The sequence below is a fragment of the Vitis riparia genome, chromosome 9 (genome assembly GCF_004353265.1).
Source record: "Vitis riparia cultivar Riparia Gloire de Montpellier isolate 1030 chromosome 9, EGFV_Vit.rip_1.0, whole genome shotgun sequence".
NCBI lineage: Eukaryota > Viridiplantae > Streptophyta > Magnoliopsida > Vitales > Vitaceae > Vitis > Vitis riparia.
Window position 1 is genome coordinate 747,851 of NC_048439.1, and position 23,340 is coordinate 771,190.

Below are 23,340 nucleotides of genomic sequence, written 5' to 3' on the forward strand. Positions count from 1 at the left end.
TTTAAAGTGTATGGAATTTGTCTAATGGAAATCTAAGGGCCTGTTTGGTTGCTGTTTTTGAAAACTGTTCTGGAAAACAGTTTTTGAGAATAGTTTTTAAGAACAGTTTTTGGTGTTTTTTTTAAAAAAATTGTGTTTGGGAACTGAATTTTGAAAAACAGTTTTTGTTCTCAAAAACAAAAAAACATGTTTGGTTGAGTTAATAAAAAAAAATTTAGAACAAATAAAACAAAAAGCACGTTTGAAAGATGTTTTTTTTTTCTTTTCTAATTAATAAAATATTTTCTTCAAGTAATTTTATATTATAAATTTATAAATATTTTTTTAGATATATAGTTCATTTAAATTAAAAAAATTATTTATTTTATTAATTTTAAAATAAAAATATTTTTTATATTTCTTAATAAATCAAACATAATAAAATCATTTTTATTAATATTTTTTTTATTTGATCTTTAACTTTATTAAAAATTATAGCATATTCTTAAGTTGAGATAAAATTGTTCTCGTGATTTGTTAAGTTTTTTTTTTTATCCCTTCTCTCAAAATAATGAAATGACCTTTTCTCACTCGGGCATCAAGAAGCCCTTTTCTGAAGCCCTTTTCCGAAGTTGCCCTCCAGACGAGAGAATCCCTAAAAAGGCCCTATTTTCCTCTGCCACTCTCAATCCTCCCAGGTACTAATCTAATCTTGTTATTTATTTTTATTTTTCTGCAACCCCGTTTGATTCCCAAGAAAATCCATGCCCGTTCAATTTTTGGGAAAATTCATCCTCGTTTGATTTCCGACTCCCTGTGTTTTCTGGATCCGTTTTAGGGGTCTCTTTGCTATTGTGCCATTGGATTTAAATTTCACGAACCCTGAATCAAAACTGAGAAACGGGAAAAATCAAGAAAGAGGCGACGCGACTGTGCTGGAGAAGAGATGAGAATGGGAAGAAAAAAAAAAAAACACGAAGAACAGATGATTTTTTTTTTTTTAATTTTGTTCTGTAAACAGTAAAAAAACGAGGAAAACAATATTTTGTTGTTCTCTAAATAGTGCCATTTTGAGAACACGGGGAACAACAAAAACAAAAACGACTCTCTCAACCAAACGAGTTTTTGGTGTTTTTTGTTTTCAAGAACAGAAAACAGTTCTTGAAAACACTAAACAAACAGGCTCTAACTTTCGATTCTCGTTTCATTATTTAGGGCGTTCGGCACTTTCTTTTTGGGATTCTCCAAGTGTAGTGTTTCTTGGAAGTACGAATCCCCCTTATCTTACAAATTTTGCTCCCTTCACTCGCTTGGGAACAATGGATTAGTGCCTAATTTTGCCTCCATTAGAGAAGAAGATGCAGCTAAGCTAAAGACTAGGGAAAGAGTCTCTGAATAATCCTAATAATTGGCAAAAAAAAAAAAAGAAGTTCATAGAATTGAATTGAGGTGGACGTGGCCACCACCACCTTGTGCATGTGATGATGGATGGAAATGGGGTTGGTGAATGGTGGGCGCACGACCTTACTAGATGAATTATGATTAATCGGTTGAAAAAATAAAAATAAGTGACCTTACAAAAACAATTGTAAACAAAAGAAAAAAAAAAAGAAACACCTGAAATTATCGATAGAGACAAAAAAATAAAAATAAGTGACCTTACAAAAACAATTGTAAACAAAAGAAAAAAAAAAAAAAGAAACACCTGGAATTATCGATAGAGACACAATAATATAATACATGATTATCATTATCATTATCATCATTGTTTCAATTTTTTTTTCAACATCTACAAATCGATCAACATTTTATATATATTTTGAGAAAAATATGAAAGAAAAAAAATAGAAAGAAAAAGTAAAAAAAAAAATATTTTAAATTTATTTTTACTTCTTTAAATAAATTAAAAATATGTAAATTTTTCATTAATTTTAATTATATTTGATATTCTTTTCTGAAATCATACATGAAAAAACAAAATTAATTGTTTTTATCAATTTATTTTTCTTTAATAAATTTTTGAAACTAAGCATAGCATTTAATATATTTTTTTAATCATATAAATATTTTACTTAATTTTATTTAAATATTTATAAAATAAACACGAGTCATTATATATATTAAAATCTAATGAATAATATTGAAGTGCATACTCTATTTCAAAGCTTTTTCATGGTGATTTTTTTTTTTTGGGGTTATTTTAATTTCTTTAAAGGGATCTCAGTGGCACAAATAGAGAGAGTGACAGCAAAGATTTGAGGTTGATTAGTTAATAGGAGTCAGAGCTGCACTTAATTTGTTTTTTTCTTTTTGCTGTAAAGGAGCTTCTGGAAATGATGGTGAAGTGGATCACTGGTTGCAGCGGCCAAAAGTTTTTAAATTTTTAAAATTTTTATTTAAAATATTTTATTAAAAATTCTTTCTCATTAAGAAATAAAAAGTAATAAAAATAAAAAAATAAAATAAAAATTTAACATTTATAAAGTGAGCAAATGATGAAATTAGTCAGTACAAAATGGGTGGCTAAAAAAAAAAAAAAAAAAAAAAAAAAAAAAAAAAAAATTATTGTTCAAAATGGGGTCACCTGCAACCACAAAAACTTTGGACTCATCTGCATAACCAAGCTCATAATTCTCACCACAGATTCTCGTACTGCAAAAACAAATTCTCACATCAGAAAAGGCCAAAACCAAAATCAAAACGAAATGACCTTTTGTAATCATGCTTGTTTGGTGTACCCAACATTGAATCCATTTCTTTAATCTCAATTTAAATGCTTTTCACTTTGGCAGAGAACTAGACTTAAACCAAACAGATCTAAATTCTCACGAACCAAACACCCCCAAGAAAGCAAATTTTCTAGCCAGCTAATATGATGTAGAATATAATACTTGGCAATTAACTGTCATAATCTTTGAAAATGGAGGTTTGCATTTTATAAAATAAATAAATATCTGTACACTACTTCCTTATACAAGTGTGTAGAAACTTCCAACAATTATAAGACTTTGTTTCTCCTACCTTCCTTGAAAATCACTTCACCTAACCAACCCAATAATGGAGCTCTGATTTTTCAGACTTGTTCTCACCCATCTTCAATCTCCTAAATTATACAAGTATACATTAAAAATTTATTCATGTGATTCATTCATCCTTTGTCTTATTTGAATTATGTGTGATTGGACATAAATGTATTCACATGGGGGAAGTTATATTTGACTTTGAAAATTTCAAGGAAAAGAAAAAATTTATAATTTTTTTTATATGAGAAATCTTTAATGAGAAGAGAGTTTAATTATTGAGGAATGCATTTATCTTGACTTTTCTTATATTCATTGAAGAAAAATAAAGTAGAATGAAAATTATAATAAATTAAAAGTGAGTTTGAAGGTATTTCTACTTAAATTATTTATAAGGTCGTGTTTTCTCAAAAACCACTATGAATAATTTTTTCAATATAATAAGTAATTTTTCAAAAGTTTAAAAGTATTTTCCAAATTATACCAAACTTTTAATGTCTTTTCAAAATCAGTTTTTAGATTAAAAACGTTTTTTAAAATCATTGTCAAATAAATTATAAGATTTAGAGTGCGTTGATAGTGATTATAGAAAGTGTTTTTAGTATTTTTAATAGATAAATTTTTTTAAGTATTATAAATATTAGAAGCATTTTTTAAAATCCCTATTAAACACATTTTTAGTTTTATTTTTAAAACGTATGATAAAAATAAAAAAATGAAAAAAAAGTGAAAATAATAAATAAATAAATAAAATTCCTAATAAATATTTTATACTCATTCACGCAAAGTTACTTATTTTATTTTACATAACTAAATAATCATCTCTATAATTTTTTTATTTTATATGAATCAATTAAAAAAAAGATTTCTTTCTAATTTTATTTCTTTTTCTAATACTTTTCATGATCAAGCCAGCCATAACGAAAAACCCCTTTAAAAATAAGTAAAATTCTAATAAATAACACCAATAAGATGGAAAGCTTATCTAGTTATCCTTTTAACAAAGTTTCCACCTTGAGAATTTCTTGAAAATTCTCATGGGACCAAGTAAAAAAAAAGTCCAGAAAGTCCTTATCCCTCTTATCCTCCTGTGATTTTCTTCATCTCTACTCATTATACGGTTTATACCCAATAGAATTTTCCTAAATTGATATTTTCTTTTTCCCTTTTGGTATGTGGAATTGAATTAGAAGACTTTCTCGAAAATGAGGGCAAAGGGGGGAAGCATCATCTATATTTGATTATACGTCAAGTCCTCTGAATTAATCTTCAAGTAATAATGATAACAATACCAAGTTGCAGGAAGGTGTGTAGAGTTTGAACCAAATCTCCATTTATTTTAATTAATATTATTTCAAATTATTTAATGCCAATTATAAGGTATAGGCAGGCGTAAACGGAAAAAAATTTCTTTTTTTTTTTTTTTTAGACAAGAAGAAAGGCCCTACTTGCTTTATGATCTGACAATTTTAGATATTTAATTGAAAAAGGTGGCTCAATAACGTAGCCTCTACTGGCCAAAGCAGTGGTTGGTGACGTTATATAAATTGAAACAGACATTATCAATGTTCACAAAGGCTATGCCCATTTAGGGAATTCATGGACTCTCACTTCCTAAATTCAAACAATTTGTGCCAAACCAATATCATTAAGGAAAATGGGCAGATTATGGTATGGTGTATAAATGTACTTGTTGGGTACCTATAGAAAATGCACTACTAATTAGATGATGTTACGGGATCTTTTGTTCTTAATTATCAGGGTACCTTAACATTTTCCTTAGAATTTTAAAAATAAAATATCAACTTCATCTTTGAAAATACGTGGTTACTAAAAGAGGGCAAATGCTCCATTTTGGTGGCTGATGCCAACAATCTTTTCAAGAGACCATACCAAATAGGGTAACTGATAACTGACCAAAAAGACAATGTATTTATTTTGCTCATTAGGAGCCCCATCTCACAGGGCACTGCCACGGTCAGCTTGAGAGTGTGGCGGCTGTGGCCTTTAACATTTGGCCTACTCAAGGGCCGTGATAGCGCATAATGCAGAGATATAGAAGAGAGGAGGTAGTGACGTACCAATAAAGCCTCTCACATGGCCTTGCACCACAGATGGAGGGATACGAGAAGGTTACAAGTGTAAAGTTGTGTTTGATAATAATTTTTAAAAACAGTTTTAAAAAATAATTTTTAAAAATAAAATTCTATTTTAAAACTTAAAATATTTTTAATTAGTTTTTAATATTTTTAAAATAATTTTTATGAGCTCTCATTATATTTCACTAATAGAAAAGCTTGCAATTCATATTACTTTGATTTGACTACAGAGTTTTAAGTTTTATTCTAATGTATTTATTTGGGTTAGCAGCCTTGAGGAATCTATTTTTTCTTTTCGATAATGGAAGAAGTTTCCATGGTTGAGCATTTCGGACTTTCCATGGGACAATGCTGATTGCATCTGTCATAACCAGTACCGGATCGAACCAGGACCGGACACTCTCCTACACATCATGACATTCGTTCTAACCAATTGGGCACCTTAACGGGCTGCTTGGATGGAGATTTTCAGGGAAATGCAAACTAATACACCAAGAGAAGGCTATATTTGGTGTGATTTTTCTTTGTTTTATTGTTGGCTCTTATTTAGAAACAGAAGGGATCAGTACAAACTCAGTTTTACACTAATGAATTCTCTGGCCAAAGCTCTATTAAGAACAACTGAAACCACCAAGGCAGACAATGTGGCTCTGGCCGGGGTTGCAGAGAAGCTGTTGGCCCCTACATACAGAAAACAGAGATAAGCCATAAATGCTACAACTAATAATATATAATAAAAAATGTCTGGAAAGTTGAAGATAATAAAAGCACAAAGTACCGTACCATAAGCATATCTACAAGCAAAAAATGATTCCTGTCAAAATGATGATTCATCTCCGTAGTTGATTGTACTGTCAAAATGTTACTTGGGTATCAATGTGAAATGTAGATGATAATGAAAGCTTGAAAAAGAGAAAAAAACAAAGGATGAGCTAGGAAAATTTGGACACTCAAACAATATAAGAGACTGACAGTAGCTTAAAATATCAAAAGAAGGATGAGAAATGTGAGTATTGACTCGGCTAAGAGAATCAACAAGACTAGCTTTACCATATTGTGCGCCGCGTGTATTGTTCCCATGAGTCACTTCCTGCTCCACCGCGGCCCCTTGTAGGTAAGTTTACATTGACAATGCCACAGTCAATTCCAAGCGACCTGTTAGTATGTCTTACAATGAATGTTAAGGCTTTCGTTCCCTGAAATTTTGAGTGGTTCTTATATTGGTAATTTCATTCACAATTTTTTTGCCAGTAAAACAATTAAATTAGAATTTTTGGACATTTTTGAAGGTAATTTGATTTTTTTTATCAAAGGCCATCAGGAGAGCCTCAGTCAAGTATTGCTCTCATTCAAAGTGAAAAAGAATTTAATTGCCTTATAAAAACGAGTAATAAATTACAGAAACACGCACCTAATCCCTGGGACGACAAGATGAGGCTTGCGGGTGAAGATAGAATTACTTGATCCTGGGGAGATGGAGTTGTTTATTTGCATTGCCTCTTCAAAAGTCTGCATAAAGAGTTTAGTTTTAAGAAATGAGAAAGTGTGAATACATGTATAAACTAATACTTGAATCATGAAGAGGCTACCGTAAACTTGATAGCATAAAGAACTGGAACAAACAATTCTTCTTTCACAACATCTGCATTTGGAGAAATCTCAACAATGGTGGGCCGCACAAAATTTCCCACAGAGCTCACTACATCACCTATAAAGACCTTCCCTCCCTGCAAAACATCAGTGACTGGAGTTACTGATTTACTGACAAAGATGAAATAATCAATGTCCAATGCAAGATTTTGATAAAAACGGCAATGAAATAGTTGCAGGGCAATCTTGTAATGGTATGTAGAAATCGATATGTACAAGCCCCAGGATGGAACTAAAGGAGCTTCACATCTCAGAATCATTTAGATAGCTCAGAGCTAATGGAACTTGAAGAACTAGGGAACAGAAAGTCTCCATCTGTATATTGTTGTGAATAACCAGTTATATGTAAATTCAAAACCTTTGTCACATTAAGGAGGAAAAAACTTGACAGTTTAAAACATTGGTTGAGGTACAAGAGAGAGTACATACCTGAGACTTGATTTTCTGCATCACCGTCCGGAAGTTCCTCTTTAAGGCTTTGGTATGTAATGGCCCAAGTAACGTACCTGTCTTTAATGGATCTCCCATGCCAATGGTAACAAGTGTGTATTCTAGAAGTAGTCGCTCAATTACTAGTTCATATATAGTTTCTTGAATAAACTACGGTACAAGCAAATAAAAAATTTAGCTTCAAGATTGGCCTCTGTCACCATATAAAATTTCAGTCAAAGGTAAAAGATTTTTGAATACCAGCCTGTGACATGTTATGCGGCATTGACCAGCTATGCCAACAGCATCAAGCAGAACAGCTTGAACAACTAGCGGAATATCAGCATCACCCATGACAGTTATGGCATTATTCCCACTTAATTCAAGCAAACATTTACCAAATCTATCATTCACCCTCTGTTGAACCATTAGCCCCACCTGTAGTTGGGCATAAACAGCAGTGAATCGAATGCAGATTGAACTATTTCAATTGCATAATTTAATTGCAGATCGAAGTTGGAAAATGTGTAGCCCAGTAGAAATGAACAAGTACACATAAAATTGTCATGGGGATTGGTCTCTTGGATCAAAATAGGCATGAAGATTTTCAGTGTCTCAGAACCAGAAGTATATAGATATTCCACAACTAACAGGGGCAAGAGAATGTTTTATATCTCAAGCTGACGCATGAAGAAAGGTTTCTGTTTTATCTTTATCTCACTTTGAAATTTTATCAATGGAAATTTAAGAAATATTCTCATATGAACATCCAAAATATATCTTTTCAAACAGAAGTAGCTTAAGATATCAGAAGGGTAAATACAGATCTGATAGTACCAAGTGAAGCAAGCCTGTGGTTTGATATTCCTCGAGAAAAAGATGCATTTATATTGCGAGTTGCAAGAATGAATGAATAATCAAATGGCTTTTGAAAACAAATCCATAAACAAAAACATCATAGAGATTACCTTGGAAGTTCCTGTGAATGAAACCAGCGGTATGCGTTTATCCTCTGCCATTGCTTGACCAATTGGAGCACCCCCACAAAAGGAAGTGAAAATTGCACCTGGTAAATTGTTGTTCTTTAAAACCCCAGCTACCAACTTTGTAATTGCAATGGTCACCAAAGGTGTTGATCGAGAACCTTTCCTGCGATTCATTGCATAGAAGGAATTAGTCATGTTCGAATATGAGTATGCATTGAGATATGCACAGAAAGGCAAAATGGGGTTATATAACATAGCAGAAATGGCATATTATGGACTGATGTACCAAGGGAAGACACAAAAAGAAGCCTCCCAGAGTTGACCTCTTTCTCTTTAAAAATACATTCTTAATCTTCAACTGTTCCTATACATAATAAAAACTACACCTTCAAGTTTCTTTACTTGTTTGCTACAAACAATACAAACTGGACGAGGCACCCAGATAGTTTGTCTAAGTTCAAGGTCATGTTAGAAGCTGATTCATAGTCCAGAGACCACAGTTAATGCCAGATTTATTACAATTTACAAGCAATCCAATTATAATATGCAGGAACGGAGAAGGAAGATTTTCCAGACTGGAACCATTGGCTCCATAAAAAGGTGTAGGCATCTTTTATAGAGGTGCATAATAGATAAGAGTGCTTTATTTTTGGACGTGTAGAAATGATATCTTGCATTAACAGGAAGTAGACAGGAATTGGTCTAGCAATGCATTAATAAATCAATGAAACATGAAAGGCACTATTGAGAAAAAATGATTCATAAGTTCGTGCAACCAATATAGAAAAAAAAAACCTTTAAAGACAATGAAAAAGTAGAAAATGAGTTATGAGTCAGAATCAAAGGTTACCAGACAACACAATTACCAGTGACTAGTGCCATGCAAGCATTCCGACCTATGGAAACACATTACATAAAGATAATATAAGAAGGTGGAAGGGAGTTCATTTTATTTTTCAATGAAAAATCTGCTGAAAATGTTCTATTTGATACATCAACTAAAGTTAAATATCAAACATACTTCAAAGATAAATATTTTGGTTTGTACAAAGATAAACCATTTTCTAATGCAAAATTCAAAATTTTATTAAATTATGCTATATTTTAAACTGATTAAGTATAAAGCTTAATCCTATTTTTACCATTATCGATAGTCAAATTGTCTGAAAAATAGTTAACTGTGGAAAAAAGTGTCCGTACCAACTATTAATAGGGAGAGAAAGATCATAATAAGTAATAACAGACATATTAAATGAAATGCATATATAGATTTGTTTGCTAATTACTTTTCTAAAAAAGAAAATATAAAATACGTTTGATAATTAGAAAATAAAAAATAGTTTTTTGTTTTAAAAAAATAGAAAATAGAATATTTAATTTTTAAAAATATCTTTTAATTGTTTCCACTTGGTTTTTTTTATGGTAGTTTTAAAAAATAATTATATAAAATGGAGAATAATTAAAAATAAAATACTACATATAAAAGTTATTTTAAAAATATATTTATAAATATAAAAATTTAAAATTATTTTATAAATCTATTCTTTTAGAACTACTATTTTAAAAAATACTTCAAAAATAGAATCTTAGTTATGTCTCTTCTTTATCCAAACATTGAACTTACTCTTTTAATGAAAAATGCAAAACAAAGCATCTCAACCATAAAGATGGGGAGAACACTTGAATCATTATGTATTTGCACAAAATAACAATTAGTGGATCTATGTAAGTATCATTTATTTTTGTAAAAGGGATCCTTGCACAAGCTATCCAGAAAAGTATATGTAATTTTACAACCATGCACTTGCTTGCTTTTAGAGTAATACTTGCTTCACAAACACTTCATAGGTATAATATAAATGACTCTGGCAAAGATATGGAAGAGGTATCTTGGCATTGCTAATTTTCCCCATTGATTTGTGGGTCAAGAACTCAATTGGGTAGGGTTCTTAAAGTTTAAGTTCTATTTGATAAGTGTTTTGAAAATAATTCAGAAAAATAATTATTTAAAATAATTTTTTAAAACTTATTCTTTAATATTTTTTAAAATAGAAATCTAGCTATTTGAGAATTTGAAATATTTTTAACTTCTCTTCCATAAAAATAATACTTATATATATATTACTTTATTGTTTTAATCATTCTTCAAACAGTTAAAAACAAGTAAAAAAATATTTTAAAAAATTACTATGCTTTTTCTTTTTAAGAAAATAAAATTGTTTTCCTCCTTTTAATTATCAAATATGATTTTCCTTTTTTTTTATAAAAAAAATAGGAAATTATTTTTGAAAATACTTTTCAAAGACGGACACACCACATAATACAAAATAAAAGGAAGGAAACAACCCCCTCTAATGACCTTACTCTGAATTTAATTGACATATCAAGCTCCCAAGTATCAAATTAAATTCATGCAAATCACGAATGAAACTCACCGAGAACAGCACAAGGAAAATTGAAAGGTGTAATTACACCAACCACTCCGAAAGGATTCCGTACCTGCAATAGACAACATACACAAAATGTCAGCAGTAGTATGACCCATATACATATCTAGCCAAGTCCAGAAGCAGAAACATGCGGCACACCTGCAATGTTACATGATTTTGACCTGTTGACGAATTAATCAAAGTTAATCAAAGGAAATTCCAATCTCATGTGATGATTGTTCGAAAGTAAAGGCAGTTGGATCAAAGATAATATTGATCACTAAATATATATTTCAGCAATGGTATCAATGTGTAAACTCACGCTCATGTCTGATTGATGCATTTAGATTCAGTTTCTCACTTAACCCCGCGGCATAATCACACATGTCAATAACTTCCTGCAAAAAATGGCGCGGCTGGAGTTGGATTCATAAATTTCAATTGTAGACTACTAAGGTTTTCTTCCAGCACGGGTTTCCATTCACATTGTCCAAAAACAAATATTCACAGGAAAAAAAAAAAAAAAGAAATGTAACAATTAATATGATAAACGCAATTAATATTTACTCCAAAAGGCAATAATAATAATAATAATAATAATAATGTTGAGTACACGGGAGCCTTTTTCCTCACATCTATATCCCATTTTTCTCTTATAAATTTTTTCCACTAAAATTTAAAATAGTTATAAAGATATTCTCGTTAGCTTTCCTTATTTATAGATTTTGAGTGGTTTTCATATTTCTATTTTCATTCATGATTTGGGCCAAAAGACATGCCGCTGAAACAATCAAATTAGGATTTTTGTGCATTTTTAATTTAATCCTAAATATTTTTGAACAGATTAATGTGATAGAAAAAACATAGGCTGATGTCCAGAGAAAAAAAGGCCATAAAAGTTGGATTGTTACTTCATCCAATGAATTATGCTTTTGATCCACAACATCACATGAAGGGATGAGATATTTCCAATGTGCAATTCTTTCTAACTAATACATATTTACTTCAATAGCTAATCATTTAGCGGGAAGTCAGTTGACATTCATGCCCGACAAATAATTGATAAACAATTTTACTGCTAATTTACAAGTGGTAAAACAAACCTGAACCTCCCCAATTCCTTCCACTAATATCTTTCCCACCTCAAGTGACACAAGCCGACCGAACAGCTGGAGTTTGGCTCTCAAAGCATCACCTATCTGTCTAACAATCTCGCATCTCTTACTTACCGGAGTCTGAGACAGTAAATGCAGCATATGCATTATGAGTTGTAATACTATGTAAGATATTCCAGAAGGCATATTTAAAAAGGAATGAAAAAAAATCTAGAAAGCAATAAATCTCAAAGATGATGATCTCACTTTCATCCATAGCTTGGCTGCTTTACTGCAAGCTTGGATGCCTTCCTCATAATCTTCAATGGAACCCTCCGTAACCGCAGCAATTGTCTGAATCAGCAAGATGTGTGATATCTTCATCAATCCATCTAATATTTTGATTTTTTTTTCCCGAAAGTTTTTGTCCGCAATTTCCATGTCTTGGTACTAATTTCAGCCCTTTTTTCTCGATCCTAATGTTTAAATAGCAATTATTTTTCAATGCTTATGACAGAAAATTTTCTTCTTCTATTTTAATTTCAAGAGTTATTCGTAATTTGCAATTCTTTAAGCAAATTTAGACGAACAATGAAAATACACGAATCGACTGAAATTACGATCATTTCACTACGAATCGAACAGAGTTTAATTTCTCGGATTTTGGATTAAATTCCAGAAAACAAAAGATCAATGGAACAGGATCTGAACCTCATTGTTTACAGGATTCACAGAGGTGACCATCGAGCTGCTGCGGCCCTTCCACTTGCCATTGACGTAATAGCCTGGATGGACGACGCTGAGATCGATCTCACTCAAAAACATGTACTCGCTCCTCGCGAACATCTCTGCACATTCAACGATCATCCCACAGTCGACTTCGGGATCAGAACTCACAAGTCAAAAATCAAAATCGATTAAAAAATTCACCATCTGAAAGCGAAGAAAACCAAAGAAACCGAAAGAAACTCCAAGTTGTGACGATACTAGGCTCAGCTGACACCCAAAACAAGCAGTTTCTTTCATGTTTCCTAGAGTTTCTCAGCCTTCAAACAGATTAAAAGAGTTCGTTGGGTATGAAGAGAGAGGAAAGAGCAACGAACTGTGAATTGAAGAGAGATTGGGAGCATAGAGAGAGGCGAGGAGCTTAGAGCTGTGGAGCAATGCAGACTTGCTGCTTTAAGCGCTGATTAGTCAGTTATGAGTTAGAGGAGTCGTTAGAAGTTTGTTACAGAGGAGCTTTTCTGTTACACAGGAGTTCTTATGATCACAAACACTCGCATGCCACATTCTGAAAGAGAACAATTGACTCAACCTTCAGCCAAAATTCTTTATGCAATTTTCTTGTGTGTTTTCTTCTCTTTAGCTCTTTCAAAAATCTTTATTTGAACTTCAATAACACTACTTGTACAAACGAAAGGCCTTGTATCACTTGTTAGAAGCTTTATATTTATAAGTGAAAATTTTAATGCTAATATATTAGTGTAAAAAAACTTTTCAATACTATAAGAAATCCATTTAACGTGGGATGTCAACCATTGATATGTTTGATTATTTTGTCATGTGCTCCTTTTTTTATAATATTATAATCATATTTTTCATATTTCATTCATATTTTTCATATCATATAACTCATATTTTTAATAGTTTTCATTACATTATTTATAATTTGATCACATCTTAAATTAATGATGACAATGAAAAGTGCTACTCACTACCAAAAAAATGGACCACTATATGAGAATGTGGATGAAAATTAATTTGAAGAAAATTCCATAAAATTTCAATTATATTTAATATTATTTTTAAATAGTTTTAAATAATAATTGTTTCCATCTTATAAATAAAATTTTGAGATATTAGATGTAAATAAATAAATTTGATTTCTGAAAATTGCATTAGTGATTTAAATTATTATTATTTTCCATAATTCCTATTAATTCAATCTAAAATTTTGTGATTTTTTTTATCACCTGCCAAAGATAGTCTCCTCTAATACAATTGAATGATTTTATGATATAATTAATCTAATAGATGAACTCAAAATTATTAAGAATTATTTGGATGACTTTTGAAAAGCTAAAATCTTATTTTTTAGAGTTGAAATTAATATTGTTCTGGCTTTTACAAAAATCATTTTTAGTTGTATTAAAAGAAAAATCAATTATGAGATAAAACATTTGAGTGGTTTGTAAACTATGATTTTCATAGTTTATTTAAAGGTATATTGGTAACATTTTTAAAAATAATTATGAATTTTAAAAAATAATTGTTAATTGTTTTTATTTTCAAAATGATTTTTGAAAATAAATAATGTAAAATTTTCCTACTTATGTCCATATTTTTTTTATTATTTAGATATGTTTTTTAATTTAAAAATTGGTTTATATTCTAAAAAATAATTGTTTAAAGTGCCCTAAAGTTATGTTTGGTTTCCAAATAATTATATAAGAAATTTATATATTATTTAATTTTTATAATTTAAATCTATTTTTTATTTTTCTTCCATTCTCCTTCTTTTTAACTTTTTTCTCTCAGATTTTCTTTTTCTTTCGTTTAGAGTTTACCTTCAATCTTTCAGCAACAAGCATAGCTTAAATGTTTGGTGAAGTTGTTAAATCGGAATAAGCATGTCAATAATCAAGGGCATGTTAAAAATTCAGTCAACTTTCTCTATAGTGTATTTAAACACAATCTTTAATTAAATAAATATAAAAAATAATAATTGAATTCAATTAAATTTCTTATTTTAAATTGTCTGATAAACAATCTTAAATATAAATTTAAAAAAATATTATACATAAAAAGTAAAGGAGTTTTATTTAGCATTCTATTACTCATTAAAATTACAACATAGAAGTTCTTAAATGGTTCATTTAGTATGATTATGGACAATTGATAATTAACTTTAAATATTAAAAAAAAATTGATCCAAAAAATTAAATTATTTAAAAAATAAGAAATAATATAATTTAAGGGCTTTCAAAGTCAATGAGAATCACTTTAACTAATCGGATTGGAGAGAGAAAATTATAAGTGGTTATGAGGAATATATAGATTAAGACTAAAGAAAATTTGAGGAAAATTGCAAGGAAAAGAAATTAGAGGAAAAAAATAAAAGAAAAGAAAAAATGAAGGGAAATTAAAAATAGATTTTGAAGTCTATAATTATTTTTATGTATTACTTTAAACTAATTTCACTTGTTTTTTATTTTCTATATACAAATTAAATAAGTAAGTTTTAAATTAATTTTAATTATATTTGATTTTTATATTTTTTTATGGTATAATTGAATATAAGAAAAATAATTTTTTTAATATCTTTAAAATTTTTATATAGAGGAGCTAAATAAGTAAAATAAATTTTAATTAGTATATAAAAATAAATTAACTTTTTTTTGTTCATTTTTCTTTTCTACTACTTTTCTTTGATATTTTCTTTTTTTCTTTTACTATTTTTCCTGAAATTTTTTGGAAACCAAATATAACTTACGGGTCCATTTGGCGGTGCATTTAGAAAACACTTTTAACATTAAAAGTTTTTTGAAAAAATAATCAAACATTTATCAAAATTTTTAAAAACACTTTTAAAATATATATATATATATATATATATATATATATATATTTGTAATGTTTGTTGAAGAACTAATGTATATATAATTTTACTAAAAATGCTTCCCAATAAAATACTTTTACTAAAAGTATTTTGAATAGAAATATTACCAAATGCAATGCTTTTAACCTTCTTAAAATCATTCCCGAATGATGTTTTAATCTTAAATGACCTAAATTTAATAAAAATTTCAATTTTTAATTTTATAAAAAAAAAATTACCTAAAAGAAAGTTGTACGCACACAAAAAGAATACTACGTTTTATAAAAAGTCAATTTTCACTTTAATAAAAGTAAAAGTAAAATAATTTCTATCAATATAATAATAATAATAATTTTTAGACATGAGCTAACTTTCTTTATCCTGTTGAGGGTGGAGTGGAGGTGTCCAAAACGCTGCGTTTTGATGACCAATGACAAAACGATGCGTTTTGGAGAGCTGGCCGACGGTTGATAACGTTATACGCGGACTTTGAAAACGTTATACCAATCACAACCAAACAGTCCTTTAGCCTCCCATTCTTTGCGCAGACATTGAAAGAGAAGGTACCATCTTGAAACCCTAATCTTGCCGTTTTCGTTCAATTTTTGTTGTTGTTTTTCTTCGATTAAGATCAAGAGAAGTCTGCAACTAGTAGAATTTCGTTCAGGTTTCTCCCGATTCAGAAGGAAACTAGGGTTTCGTTGCTGGTGAATCGAAACCCTAGATTTTTTATTTCTGTTGGCAGAATCGGGTTTTTGAATTCAAGGTTAGAGGCTCCGTAAATAATTTTTGAGAATTTTTGGGATTAGATCGAAAAATGAAAGAGTTCAATGGTTTGAACCGTACCAGACAACCCCAATTTCGTGCAATTTTGAATGGATTATGTGCCATAGTCCTATTGTTCTTCTTCTACAACCGGGAAGATATTCTGAGGAATCCTCTCCTCAGGCAATCATCTTCAACTTTTGATAAACCCTGGAGCTCAAGAGATGGCTTTCACGATCAGCTGAATGGAATGGTGGTAATTCATCGCCGCACTGGTGAAATCGGTGTTAATTCATCGGGTTTGATTGAAGGGTCTGATGATAACAATTTGAGTAAAAGTGATCCGGCCTCGTGTTCTGGATTAGTTGATCATGAGGGTTTTGCTAGCAGATGCGAGTTCTTGAAAGCACACCCGCATTGTTCTTCAGGAGGGTTCTTTGATTACATAAGATTTTTCTATTGTACTTGTGAGAAATTTAGATTCTTGGGTTATGTGATGTTGGGAATTTGGCTTGCTACGTTATTTTATCTATTGGGTAACACTGCAGCAGACTACTTCTGCTGTTCGTTAGAGAAGCTCTCAAATCTTTTGAGGCTGCCTCCCACAGTTGCTGGGGTTGCACTCCTTCCACTCGGAAATGGAGCACCTGATGTGTTTGCAAGTATTGCTGCTTTTGTGGGTAGAGACACTGGTGAGGTTGGACTTAATAGTGTGCTCGGTGGGGCAGTGTTTGTTACTTGTATTGTTGCTGGGACTGTTTCTTTATGTGTTGCCAACGAGAGAGTTCAGATTGATCGGAGATGCTTCATTAGGGATATATGTTTCTTCCTATTTACGCTCATTTCTCTTTTAGTGATTTTACTCATTGGTAAGGTGAGTGTTGTGGGGGCAATTGTGTTTGTTTCAATTTATGGGGTTTATGCTTTTGCTGTTGCTGCGAATGAGATTTTGAGGAAACATGCACGGAGGTTGAAATTGGATGTCATTACACCTTTGATTCCTGTCAAAGGAAGTATCTTCTCTCAAGAAGGTGAAGAGGATGATTCTATGTACAGCCCTCTGCTTGATATCGAGACTGAAAGTGATCAGCCCCAACTCCATGCTTCCTTGCCACAGTGGATGTGGGCTTCAAATGTGGCGATATATTCAAACCAGGCAATAAAGGGTAGTATGGCAGATGGTGAAAGACATTTGTGGGGCTGGACTGATGAGGGCATGGAAAACAACCAGCCATTGTTTTCATTCTCTAAGTTTGTTTCACTGGTGGAGATGCCCTTGACAGTGCCAAGGCGGTTAACAATCCCTATAGTTGAGGAAGAAAGATGGTCAAGGGCATATGCTGTAGCCAGTGCTTCATTGGCTCCTGTTCTTCTTGCATTTTTGTGGAATTCCCAAGACGATGTGAGTTCTCAAGGCATAAACGCTGCATATCTTGTTGGTGTTACAGTTGGTTGTAATCTTGGCATTCTTGCATATCGTTACACTGTATCTGATCAACCACCTCAGAGGTTCTTAATTCTGTGGGTTTTGGGAGGATTTATAATGAGTATCATCTGGTTCTACATAATTGCAAGTGAGCTTGTTGCTCTGTTGGTGGGATTTGGTGTTATTTTTGGGATTAATCCATCTCTCCTTGGATTAACTGTATTGGCATGGGGTAACTCAATGGGTGATTTGATGTCGAATGTTGCACTGGCAATGAATGGTGGGGATGGTGTGCAGATTGCCTTGTCTGGGTGCTATGCGGGTCCTATGTTCAACACTCTCATTGGTTTGGGGGTCTCGATGCTGCTAGGAGCCTGTTCAAAGAGACCTGGTCCATACATAGTTCCACAAGACAGTAGCTTGTTTTATACTTTGGGCTTTCTCATATCAGGACTAATCTGGGCACTTGTGGTATTACCTCGAAACGACATGCGTCCTAGCAAGACATTAGGCGTGGGCCTTATAACCCTCTATATGATATTTCTCACTGTTAGAGTGAGCACGGCTATGGAGTTAATATCAATTGCTGGTCTAAGTTGATCATAATTAAAAGGAGCGAGCCTCGTTGATTTATTAACACTTGGAGATAGAGTTGCTGGTCAGCCTGGATTTGGATTTGGATTCAGATTTCTCCAAGTAGCAGTAACCTTCTTAACCCAGGGAGATGATTATATGGATGAGTTCACTGGTCAGCTTGACATTGTATCTCAAAGAGGGCTACAGGGATGAGAAAATTCTAGTACTGTAATATACTAGCAAGCTATACTGGCAAAGGAGGGGGTCATTGTTTGTATACGTGTATGCAAAGAAAAATCTAATGTTACATTGTGGGATCATGTGTTTTGTGGATAAATTTGTTGATTGCTCTTTTGCTTGATTGACTCCTTTTATAATGATAAATGGTTATGGTTTTCCTCAACACCAAAAACACTCTTGCTTCCCCATCAGGCAGATTTAACTCATTTCTGCCATGGTACTGAGGTGAATTTCTTTTCTAACTCTGCAGAAACATGTTGTATATCCTTGTTGTCTATATTACTATAGCTGTTGATGCACATTAGGACTCCACCCTTCTTCTATGTATCTTTGTATTTTTGTATTCTAATGGGGTGGATCCCACATTTTGATTGTGGGCTATTTTGGAAAAACATCAATCCTAGCTAGGATGTCACCAAGTCCGGTTACGCCCATATTTAGTTAATGTTTCAGGTTTCGGTTTCGGTATCATATTAGTCCATAAATTGAAAAAGTTGCCGATTCATAGTTCAACAATCCAATAAATGATTTTTAGTTATTAACTCTAAGAACAATAGTCAAATTGGTTGAACTTTGATTCAATTAGTGACTTATCATGTCCTTAATTTAACCATGAAATTGTCATCCCCAAACCTACATTTTCAAAGGCGATTTATCTTTAACAGGGTTATTTTGATTCAACCCAAACAATCACTTTAGCCTCTAATATCCCAAGCAGCCCATGCTAAACCTTCTCCAACAAGTAGAAAACTTACCCTTCCCATCTCTTCTCACTCCATCTCACCCAACAGCTCCAAAGATCCAAGGATTAACATGGTTGAAGTTGAAGTTAGGTAGAGCCTCCAAGAAAAGAGGCAATGACCATATGGAAAATATGAGATCACGTCAGTCCAAGAATCATACTCATTCATAGTAGTCTAATCTTTGATGTTGAGAACCCATGATCCAAATAAAATGCAATTGGCTACAGAATATAAACAAACTATGACAGGTTTTTTGGTTGGCTCATATAATTTTTTTTCTTCAAAATTTAATCATTATATCATATTTTTCATACCTTACTTATATTTTTGTTTGCTTGCTTCTGTGTTACATGATTAGTAAATCTTTATAATTGGTAAGTAGAATTCTGATAAAATCAACAAGTTCATGCCATTATGATTCTTGTCCTTCTCAGTAAAGCCAGGACTTAGCTTCATGCAAATGACCCACTAATTTGATATTTACATTTTGTTTAAATCACATTTTTTTAAAAAAAAATTATTAGTAAGATGACTAGTAATTAAAAAAATACAAATGACAATCAAAATAAAATAAGTATAAATTGTTTTTTATGCCCTGTGATATTAGTACCAACTGGTATATAAATGGAAGGAAGAAAAGAAATATATCATAAGGCAGTAATGGGACATACGTGCAAATAAGGTCTTGGTTCCAATTTGTAAGGAGAGAGTCAGAGAACAGCCCATGGAGATTCCTTCTCTGTTTTTCTTCCTCCTCGTCCTCTGCCTCTCTCTTGTCTCTGCAGCATTCTCATCCAACGAATCACAGAATTTCATCGTCCACGTGTCTAAATCTCATAAACCCACCGCCTTCGCCTCCCACCACCAATGGTACGCGTCCATCGTGCAATCACTCACCTCCTCAACACAGCCCTCCAGGATTCTCTACAGCTACGAACATGCCGCCACTGGCTTCTCCGCTAGGCTCACCGCCGGTCAGGCGTCGGAGCTCCGTCGCATCCCTGGTGTCCTGTCCGTGTGGCCGGAACAGGTCCACGAGGTTCACACCACTCACACTCCTCACTTCCTTGGCCTGGCGAACGACTCTGGCCTTTGGCCAAACTCTGATTATGCTGATGATGTGATTATTGGAGTTCTGGACACTGGAATATGGCCGGAGCTACGGAGTTTCAACGATTCGGAGCTATCTCCAGTGCCAGAGAGCTGGAAAGGTGTTTGTGAGACCGGGCCTGATTTTCCAGCGTGTAACCGAAAAATCATCGGAGCGAGAACTTTCCACAGAGGATATGAGAGCGCTCTTGGACGGCAGATTGATGAATCGGAAGAGTCCAAATCACCGAGAGACACAGAAGGGCATGGAACTCATACGGCTTCAACAGCAGCTGGATCCGTGGTTCAAAACGCCAGTATGTTTGAATACGCAAATGGAGAAGCGAGAGGCATGGCGACAAAAGCTAGGATTGCTGTGTACAAGATATGTTGGAACCAAGGCTGTTTGGACTCGGATATACTCGCAGCGATGGATCAAGCCGTTGCCGATGGCGTTCATGTCATCTCACTATCCGTTGGCGCCAAAGGCCTAGCTCCTAAGTACGATCGCGACTCAATCGCGATTGGAGCGTTTGGAGCGATGGAACATGGTGTTATCGTGTCTTGTTCCGTTGGAAACTCTGGCCCCAAACCTTTCACCGCCGTAAATATCGCGCCGTGGATTTTAACAGTTGGTGCCTCCACCATTGATAGGGAGTTTCCTGCCGACGTGGTTCTCGGCAACGGTAGAATCTTCAGAGGTGTGTCACTCTACACTGGGGATCCACTCAATGCCACTCATCTCCCATTAGTTTTAGCCGATGAATGTGGAAGCAGACTTTGCGTGGCTGGAAAACTCAATCCCTCTCTAGTTTCTGGAAAAATTGTTGTTTGTGATCGTGGAGGCGGCAAGAGAGTAGAGAAGGGACGCGCCGTTAAACTCGCGGGTGGTGCCGGAATGATCCTTGCCAACACTAAGACTACAGGTGAAGAGCTTGTTGCCGACTCACATCTAATCCCGGCGACCATGGTCGGTAAGACTGCCGGCGATGAAATCAAGCGATATGCAGACTCAAAATCATCTCCAACTGCAACCATTGCCTTCCGAGGAACGGTAATGGGAAATTCTTTACTGGCCCCAAAGGTCGCCTCATTCTCCAGTCGCGGTCCGAACCGGCTCACCCCAGAAATTCTTAAACCGGATGTCATAGCCCCAGGTGTCAACATTTTGGCCGGTTGGACCGGGTCCAATTCTCCAACCGGTTTAGACATGGACGAGAGACGAGTCGAGTTCAATATAATTTCCGGCACGTCCATGGCTTGTCCGCACGTGAGCGGATTGGCTGCTTTGCTTCGCAAAGCTCACCCTGACTGGTCCCCAGCAGCCATAAAATCTGCGTTAATGACAACAGCTTATAATTCGGACAATTCTGGGAGCCAAATTACCGATCTTGCCAGCGGCAATAAATCAACACCGTTGATTCATGGGTCCGGCCACGTGAACCCCATCGGAGCCCTCGATCCAGGTTTGGTATACGACATTGGTCCCGACGACTACGTAACCTTCCTTTGCTCCGTTGGATACTCTGAAAATATTGAAATTTTTGTAAGAGACGGTACAAAGGTGAATTGTGATTCGCAGAAGATGAAACCAGGCGATCTGAATTACCCATCATTCTCAGTGGTATTCAACGCCGACAGTGCTGTAATTAAACGCGGCGGGGTGGTGAAACACAAGAGGGTGGTTAGAAACGTTGGAAGTTCGAAGAATGCAGTGTACTCAGTGAAGGTGAATTCTCCGCCATCCGTTAAAATCAATGTTTCACCGAGTAAGCTTGTGTTCACTGAAAAAAATCAAGTGGCATCGTATGAGGTTACGTTCACAAGCGTCGGAGCTTCTCTCATGACGGTGTTTGGGTCTATAGAATGGACCGATGGGTCCCATAGGGTGAGGAGCCCAGTGGCCGTCAGGTGGCATAACGATTTAGTGGCTTCGATGTGATTTTGATATTTGGGTCGGTAATTTAAGGGTGTGACTTGTGAATTTTTCTTCTTTCTCTTGAAATGTTAGATGTGATAAATCTTCTCATGTAAGAAGCCTATGCCGTACTTCAAAAGCTTCTTTTCACTGTTCGATAGCTTAAGGAAATACCATTATGACCTATAAAATAATTGGCTTTCATAGAATTGCATACTTCTATAATTAATTTTATTTCATTACAAAAATTAATTTCACTCCAATACTTTATATAAATTAATTTGAAGAAATAAAGGCAATAAAAGCTTTATCCTTAACTTACTTTTATCTTTGGCCATGCTTACACGTGAATAGATATTTATAATTTAATTGAAATTTTCTATCCATCAATTAAATTATATCTTAATCTCATCAAATAATCATCTTAAAAAATGGTGTACAAGAAAATTGAAATAAACAATTAATTTTATTTATTATGTTTCAAATGTCTTTGCTTTCGAACACGTATGTCTACCTAGTGAGAAACTACACTGCAAGTGCCATTCCTCCCAAGGCTATTGATCATCATAGTCCTTCTCTCCATTGCCTTTTTTTTTTTTTAATTTAGATCCATTAAAGCTTATTGTGCGATCTTTTAGTTCTTGAGAAATGAGATTGAGTGAATTAGCTACAAGATTAAACATTAAGGTGGTGTTTGTCTTTTGATTGAATAGAAAAAGTCAAAATATTTTACTTTTTCTATCAACTAAAAGTAACTCATTGACATCAACCGACATAATTAAACTAAACTTATTGATAATAAATTCACTTTATCTATGATGGTTAATATCAATAATGTACTTTTAACTTAATACAAAAAGCTAAATATTTTGATTTTTTTCTATTCAGTCAAAAAACAAAAACTACCTAAGGCTATATTTAATTCCAAAAATTAAAGAAAAATATAAAGAGAAAAAAGTAAATTTAAAATCAATAAACTACTTTAATATGATACTCCAAATTTATTTAACTTATTTTAACACTTTTATGCAAAAATTAAATAATTTAAATATATATAAAATTTTCACTCATTATAATTATATTTGATTTTTCTTTATATTTTTTACAATACAATCATATATGAGAAGAATATTTTTTTTAATATTTTTTTTTAAAAAAAATTGAGAACCAAATATAACCTAAAAATATATTTCATCATTAAAGTATTTTTATATATTATATCAAATCCATTTAGCTTATTTCAACTTTTCTCTATAAAGATTCAAACAAAACATGGTGTAAGGAGCAACAATAATTGAA

The 23,340-nt window shown here is 32.9% G+C and overlaps 3 protein-coding genes across 7 annotated transcripts; 2 read left to right on the plus strand and 1 right to left on the minus strand.

Moving 5' to 3' along the window:
• Positions 1–5,608: 5,608 nt before the first annotated feature.
• LOC117922584 (aldehyde dehydrogenase family 7 member A1-like) lies at positions 5,609–12,882 on the minus strand. Of its 5 annotated transcripts, none has more exons than XM_034840742.1 (16): positions 12,790–12,882; positions 12,398–12,534; positions 11,954–12,040; positions 11,696–11,827; positions 10,915–10,990; positions 10,752–10,774; positions 10,599–10,662; positions 9,014–9,059; positions 8,146–8,326; positions 7,439–7,615; positions 7,178–7,348; positions 6,688–6,825; positions 6,510–6,607; positions 6,149–6,253; positions 5,882–5,949; positions 5,609–5,779 (listed from the first exon to the last, which is right to left on the minus strand). In XM_034840742.1, the coding sequence occupies exons 2-15, from the start codon at positions 12,530–12,532 to the stop codon at positions 5,916–5,918; spliced, it is 1,467 nt and encodes a 488-aa protein (XP_034696633.1). In that variant the 5' UTR covers positions 12,533–12,534; positions 12,790–12,882; the 3' UTR covers positions 5,609–5,779; positions 5,882–5,915. The 5 variants fall into 5 exon arrangements, with proteins under 5 accessions (XP_034696633.1, XP_034696631.1, XP_034696632.1 ...); XM_034840740.1 differs by having other exon boundaries at positions 6,149–6,265; XM_034840741.1 differs by lacking the exon at positions 12,790–12,882 and adding an exon at positions 12,617–12,748 and having other exon boundaries at positions 6,149–6,265.
• Positions 12,883–15,773: 2,891 nt separating this feature from the next.
• On the plus strand, positions 15,774–18,454 carry LOC117922598 (cation/calcium exchanger 4-like). Its single transcript, XM_034840759.1, has one exon. The coding sequence runs from the start codon at positions 16,102–16,104 to the stop codon at positions 18,073–18,075; it is 1,974 nt and encodes a 657-aa protein (XP_034696650.1). The 5' UTR covers positions 15,774–16,101; the 3' UTR covers positions 18,076–18,454.
• Positions 18,455–19,674: 1,220 nt separating this feature from the next.
• On the plus strand, positions 19,675–22,250 carry LOC117921417 (subtilisin-like protease SBT1.4). The gene has a single exon (XM_034839256.1). It carries the CDS (start codon positions 19,759–19,761, stop codon positions 22,063–22,065), a length of 2,307 nt encoding a protein of 768 aa, XP_034695147.1. The 5' UTR covers positions 19,675–19,758; the 3' UTR covers positions 22,066–22,250.
• Positions 22,251–23,340: the final 1,090 nt, after the last annotated feature.